The sequence below is a fragment of the Apis dorsata genome, unplaced genomic scaffold (genome assembly GCF_000469605.1).
Source record: "Apis dorsata unplaced genomic scaffold, Apis dorsata 1.3 scaffold_8, whole genome shotgun sequence".
NCBI classification, from domain to species: Eukaryota; Metazoa; Arthropoda; class Insecta; order Hymenoptera; family Apidae; genus Apis; species Apis dorsata.
This window is the reverse complement of record NW_006263311.1, coordinates 531,769-538,374: the sequence shown is the minus strand read 5'-3', so window position 1 is coordinate 538,374 and position 6,606 is coordinate 531,769. Positions and strand designations below refer to the sequence as shown.

Here is a 6,606-nt window from a genome sequence, read left to right as displayed (position 1 = left end):
CCAGTCACGGGACAGGCCTGTGTACAATCCCCTCGACTTCGTGCCCAACGTGGACGTGGTGAAAAGTCAGAACGCCCTGAACGGTAAGCTGCACGCCATCGAGCCCCTTCAACAGAATCTGAATCTGGTCCCGTTGTTGCCGGGCGGCAACTTCTTCAAGCCCAGCTTCTCGGCCCAGAGCGAGCTCCTCGTGAAGCCGAAACTGAACTCGGATCTGCAGGCGTACGCGGAGCAGATGTTCAAGGAGTCGCTCAAAACCATTTACAACACCCAGAAATGGAACAACGACAGGAAAGCGGGGCTGTACAATCGGTACAACGTCACCGATTCCGATATAGCGAAGTTGAAGAACGAGTTGCAACGATTGAAGGCGTCCTTGGATTCCGGAAGGAAGAAGAAGAACCACGATGCCGATCATAGCGAGAGCAAGGTGAGGACGACGGAGTTGGCAAACAGGAAGCCGGACGAGCTGATGGCTGCGTTGGAACAGATGCTGAAGAAGAATCCTTCGGACTCTTTGCACAATTTTCATTCGAGTAGCAAACCTCATCGACACCGCAGGCCTAACGAGCAGGATAATTACAGTTTGGGGACGACGGGTGATCCAAGAGACAGCAAATACGTGAAGGAGTTTTTGACGCCGCCCCAATTCAATTCTCATCGAGGGAAGAATCATTTCCAAACCGTTGACAAACCGGGGAAGAAACGGCCTGGATCGAGCAGATACAAGAGTTACAATCATCATCATCATCATCATCACCACCACCATGGGCCAAGATCGCATCCGAGGAGTAATTCTAAAGCGGGAGGTATCGAGGTTTCCGGGTCGAATATCGAGCCAGTACGCGTCGACGGACATTCCAAATATGGAAATATCCACGACTCGAGACAGTTCAGGAAGGGTTCGTCGTTCGACTCTCACCTCGGCTCGACTTCGCCCTTCTCTCGCGAGAAAATATCTCATTTTTCCAAAACGGGTTTGAAAGGGGTGGGTGAGAAGGGAAAGGAGAACGCGTACAACAACCCCAAGATGCATAATTTTTACGGGATGTTGATGAAGAACAAGCAGCTGCCCGGCGGCGATACCCCGAACTATTTTCGGGACAAGGATCAGTTGAAGCAGTTCTTCGAGACGGAGAAGCAACGAATGCAGCAAAAGTTTTACGACGATGCTTTGAGGGATTATTTTAAAAAGATGTCAGATTTGGGATACACCGGGATATCCAATTCTCGGATATCTTCGCCGGAGAAGAGGAAAGTTTGAATTTGTACAAAGAAATTCTAAAACAATTCTGTCGTAGAGTAAATACACTTCTTTAATCGTAGAAATTGGTAAGATAATGAAACGCGCAAAAGATTTGATACGAAGTAGAATTGATACGAATAAGTCTATCCATTATTTTTTCTTTTTTTTTTTTTTTTTTTGTACTCTATTCATTGTTAAATTGAACCGAGAGAGAAACTACATCAAATTTACTTTTTGTCAGAGATCATTGCAATATTGGAGTTAAAGAGAGTTTTAAATTGAGACTGAAAGAAAAGTTGCAATTGTTTACTTTTAAGGTGCTATCGTTTGTTGTATATATTACTTACTATAAACGAAAAAAATGTGAGTTTACTTTTGTTCTTCTTTATATTCAATCCTTCCTTTTATCGACCTTCGATTACTTTTACTTTTCTCTTCGATGGAACAAAGTGCAGAAAAGCGTGAGGAGTTTTTCAGAACAATATCGCAATATTACAAGAAAATGTCAAAAATATTTTCTACTGAATTAAAAAGTTGAAAATCCGTAAAAAGACGACGATTTCGCATCGTTGATCGTCCAACAAAGATCTGTCAACTTTCTGCTGAAAAGAAAAAAACGAATAAATCGCTGTGACGTAATCGACGCCATCTTTACGCTCCCGTTTTTTGCGAATTATCGACGCGCTGATTCTTCTTTCAATTTCCTGCGCACGTTGCGCCAACCGTGGTGGATCCAATTTGAAACAGAGACCACGCGTTGGAATATATCCGTTGCGATGACTTTCACTAGAAATTATAGTTGGAAAGCAATTAGAAACTTTTTTCTTTTCGGCCTGCGACACGGCTGAGAATAATATGGTCGAGCAATTTCTTGAGAACGAACGGTCAGTTAATTGTATTTCCGGTGAACTTGATCGTTACTTCTGGTTGTCTTATGATTTCTCTAAATCATGCATCCCTTCAAGCACGAATTTCAAGAAAAAAGATAATAATTTTTACTTCTTCCTCTTCTTCTTCTTCTTCTTCTTCTTTTTACGAATACGAATACCCTCGAACAACGTTTTCGATACCTTGTTCGTCTTGTTATTTCACTTGTTGAAATTCAGTCGCTCGAAAGTCTCGTTAAATTTCTCCAGTATCAAAACTTTTTAAACCTCTCGAAAATCTTACGAACTAAGTTTTCAAAAGTCTCGAAAAACTTTCGATAATTTTTGTTCGCTCTTTTAAAAATCTTAAACGTCGAGATACGACTACTAAAGACATAGAAATACAAAAAAAAGAAAGAAAGAAAGAAAGAAAGAAAGAAAGTAATTTGAAATACGAAACGAATTGGATATAATTTCAATCTATCGTTAAAAGATATGTAATTCGCTTTCCTCTTCGAACGATATCGCTTGGAAATATCGAGAGTCACGGATGACGGTGACGATCATTGACTGCGCACCAGGTATGCAATCGAGGAAATATAAATTAACGAGGAGCTGGGTCGTTGACACGCCGGGAGAGTCGCGCGAGATTTAACTCGAACGTTTTTCTCGACGAGGCTTTTTGTCGATTATAGAAAAGCCAAACCCATTCGGTTGTCTCGCATCGCTAATCGCCGAATATAAAAGATCTCGAGGATCGTGCGTCGCAGCCATTTAACAGGTAACATTGGCGACCGACCATCCATCGCGTCTATCGAGCCATGCTGGTACGTTCGTTCTTCCACGATTTCACTTGATTCGAAATAATCGAATAATTGTCTCGTGATATCAATCGTTTATATCGTCGAATATATTCCAGATTATTTTCGCCGTTCTACTTATATCGACGCTCAACTCTGCTACAGGGGTTGAATTTTTCAGTGCAAGTTTCGCGAGGCCGAGAAGAGGGATCGTCGAAACGAGTCACGATGATTCCCGGGACGATAAACCTCGACCGGTCGACGTGGAGAAAAGTAGTCCAAGATCGAATTACAAAAATGCCAAAATTGTAAAGGAGCCTCCTCCAATTGGTTCCACCGATCCCCCAATGTACGGTGATATATTTAAACAATCATCGCCGTACATTATTCCACCGTTTGAGACTCAGAACGTGCCATTACTGCCGTACTCAGATAATTTATTTACCATATCTGCCGGCTACAAAATTGCAAACGACGACAATTTTGGGAAACCGGTAAACCAAGCAAAGATATACAAGCAGAATGTGGCTGCAGGTAAAAGTTTTCAATTAATAATAAATTAAATCTGGCTTAAAGCTTTCCTGTATGAAAGTCGATGTTTTCATTTTTGGCCTCGTTCCATTTAACCATCGTATTTAATTTATAGCGAAATTTCATTACTTATATCGAATAATTAAAATAAAATCATCATCAAGTTAATCTTTCCTGACTTAATCCCTTCTTCTTTCACAGGTACGAAGCTACAAATTCCAGTGTACAAGACCAACTATCCACAAAAATCCAGCGAAACGTACGCGCCAGTTTTCCAAAACAAGAAAGCATCGTTTCTCGAAGAGCAGAAGAGGGAACAGTTTCCCTCGTACTTGTCCAATTTGCAGAACCAGCTCGTTTTGAAGCCAACGGTGGAAGACAATCGGTTCAATTTCGGGGAAGCGGGGACGGCCAAGGTAAACACCGTTCAGCAACTGGGCTCGCATTTCCTGTCCCCGCTCCCCAGTTTTCAAGGCCAAGTGATCCCTATTTCCACATTGGCCAACAACGCGCCGTTTCCGCGCTACAAAGGCGCAGCAATCCAGGTTTATCCAACCGTGGCCGGGTTTTCAACCACAGCTTATCAACCCCTCCAGCAACAATTCCAATTTGGCCACGGAATCGTCCAACCTGTTGACAATCCGGGGCGTCCTCCTAGCCCGTCCGAGGAAATTCGATCAGACGTCGAGATAATCGACAAGAAGAAACCTAGACCCCCGCCTAGGAACGACGACGATGACGGCGATCAAGCTGATGACGACGACCAAGGTTAATCGTCGATTATTATTATTATTATTTATTTTATTAATTTATTAATTTATTACTCGTTTGATCTTCAGTTGGGAAATTTGAAGAGAGAGAGAGAGAGTAAAAGTGATTTCGTTCCCGTTTGAACAGGTTATATCCCTCCTGAGAGACAGTACGAGGCAAATTCACAGGGCGATAACGATGATTACGAGGTTAAAAGTTTTAAGGCGCCGCCTGCGGAAGGCGACTTTAAGCCTTCCACGTCGTTTCCATTCAAGCAATACGACGAGAAGTTTGGCAGATATTCGAATCGTGATAAAATCGGGGGGGATGGGAAATCGGTTTCGAAGAATCGTGATTATTCGTCGAGCGACGATGACGACGAGGGCAGATATCGATCGGAGGACACCTCCTCGAAAGCTTTCTACGATCGGCAAGAGGAGGAAGAGGGTGAATACGATGACGTGGACAAGTCACGTGACTACGAAAGACGGAAGGCGAAGGGGGAAACGTCGGGGGATGAGAATGCGGCTATTAAATATTACGATAAAAATTTCGACGGGGAATCGGAGGCGTCGTATAAAGCGAAATTATCGAAACAAAGTAAGCGTCTTCCTCTGTCCTTATTCTTTTTTTTTTTTTTTTTATAAACGAGTTAATTACTGGTTTGTACAATAAATTGTATAATTCAAGAAGTAAAACACGGGTCGTCGAAAGGAGGGAGGAATGTCTACGAGGTCGAAGATCCTTCGAGCGAAGGAAGCCAAAGGAATTTCAGGTATCACAAAGATTCACGGGATGCCGGAGGATATAGCTCAGTACCTGAAACGAATGTATACGAAGGAGGTTTTGGATATAAAATAATCGGAAGACGTACGGTATTATAAAATCGACGATTCATCTGCGTTGATACTCAAAGTACAATTATATCTGTTCCAATTTTTGTTGTGTTATTTCTATCGTTACGTTTGTTTCTATATACATGTATATATACGTGTCACATAAATCTACGTTATAATAATTAAAACGATTCATTTTCATTCAATTATTACTATTATTTACATTTCACACAGAGAAGCAAATAGAATTTTCAATTTGAAGAAATTTTCACATCCATTAAATAAATTGAACGATTTAAGATACATGGCCAACCGGAAGTATTCGTGGTAATTAAATTTCTACGAGTTTCTCAAGTAACCAGTCTTCCGCCGGGTAATTGTACGGCAAAGCTATTGTCATCAGTCAATAAATATAATTTTGTCGCGATACTCCTATTTTTACATTCACTCTTAATACCTTTAATTAATCTTCCCGATTGCACCGATTCGATCGTTCGAGCGTTCACTTACAAATGAGAATCTCTATATATACTCGTTCCTCTCGAGCTGGACAATTCAGTATCATCGATAACACCACTCCACACGATTCTTCCAATATGAAGATCACCTACAAGGTAATTCACATTTTTTCAAAAATCATAAAATCCTTTCTTTGATCCCCGTGTATAAATGATAATTTAAAAAAACCTTTTTTCAGATCGTCGTTGTCTTGGCTTTGGCCAGTATCGCGAGGCCAAAATCGATATCGAAAAGGGGAAAAAGAAGCGTGGCCGTGGTGGGACCATCCGGCTACGACTTTTTTGGGGTGGCGCCAATCTTCTCTACCGGATCATGGTTACCACCCACTGGGTCTGGACCCGCTCCCTGGAACCCTTCAGGGATACCCGATATACCTTTGACGCAAGTTCAGGTTCAAGCCACACACGACGTTGCTATTCAGGTACGATGACCTAGGTTAACGAAAGCACGATCGAAATGGTTTTTCTTTTTATTTTATTCGCCTCGTTGAATCCTCTCGGTCGAAATCCAGGCATTGAAGGATCCGGTTGACGGAACCCCTAGCGTCGCCTACCCTCCAGATGTATTGAAAGCTATTCAACAGGCTAAGGAGGCAAATCGGAACGTAAATTGGGCGCAACAAAAGGTGGCAGAGGCAAAACAGACTACTATTATTCAGCAGAAAGTCGCTCTTGCTAAAGAAGCTGCTGCGAGGGAGGCTGCAGCGAGGTATTCGATCTTTCAATTTTTAATCTTTATTTGGAAACGAGAAATAACATTTTTTTTAGATTAAATAAAAAAAAAAAAAAAACATTGATACGCTAAGTAATGTATATACAGATATATGCTATATATCCTGAATAACAGTACCGAAGCGCCATCTCTCGAGAACTAGACCGAACTAGAATACTAGACGATACTTCTCGAAACGAGATATCAACGAATTGAAAATCCTTTGTTGTTTCTATATACAGATCACAAGAAATTTCGTCAGCTGCCGAGGCCGAGGCAAGAGCGAGCGCAAAACAATTGGTGGCCCTGCAACAAAGATTGGCGTCGTTGAAAGATGCGGTCGCAGC

At 41.9% G+C, this 6,606-nt stretch overlaps 3 protein-coding genes across 3 annotated transcripts in view; all 3 read left to right on the top strand.

Moving 5' to 3' along the window:
- Nucleotides 1-1,618, top strand: part of LOC116185142 — an 8,678-nt gene extending 7,060 nt beyond the window's left edge. Inside the window, exon 5 of the mRNA XM_031508857.1 lies at nucleotides 5-1,618. Within this exon, the coding sequence (XP_031364717.1) occupies nucleotides 5-1,264 (1,260 nt within the window). The 3' untranslated portion in view covers nucleotides 1,265-1,618. The remainder of the gene's footprint in view (nucleotides 1-4) is intronic.
- Nucleotides 1,619-2,933: 1,315 nt separating this feature from the next.
- Nucleotides 2,934-5,191, top strand: LOC102673493. Its single transcript, XM_006607633.2, has 5 exons — nucleotides 2,934-2,939; nucleotides 3,032-3,446; nucleotides 3,645-4,211; nucleotides 4,341-4,793; nucleotides 4,884-5,191. The coding sequence occupies exons 1-5, from the start codon at nucleotides 2,934-2,936 to the stop codon at nucleotides 5,075-5,077; spliced, it is 1,635 nt and encodes a 544-aa protein (XP_006607696.2). The 3' UTR covers nucleotides 5,078-5,191.
- A 305-nt stretch (nucleotides 5,192-5,496) lies between these two features.
- Nucleotides 5,497-6,606, top strand: part of LOC102671642 (polyglutamine-repeat protein pqn-41-like) — a 1,904-nt gene continuing 794 nt past the window's right edge. Inside the window, exons 1-4 of the mRNA XM_006607620.2 lie at nucleotides 5,497-5,643; nucleotides 5,727-5,969; nucleotides 6,060-6,256; nucleotides 6,502-6,606. Coding sequence (XP_006607683.2) covers nucleotides 5,542-5,643; nucleotides 5,727-5,969; nucleotides 6,060-6,256; nucleotides 6,502-6,606 — 647 coding nt within the window. The 5' untranslated portion in view covers nucleotides 5,497-5,541. The remainder of the gene's footprint in view (nucleotides 5,644-5,726; nucleotides 5,970-6,059; nucleotides 6,257-6,501) is intronic.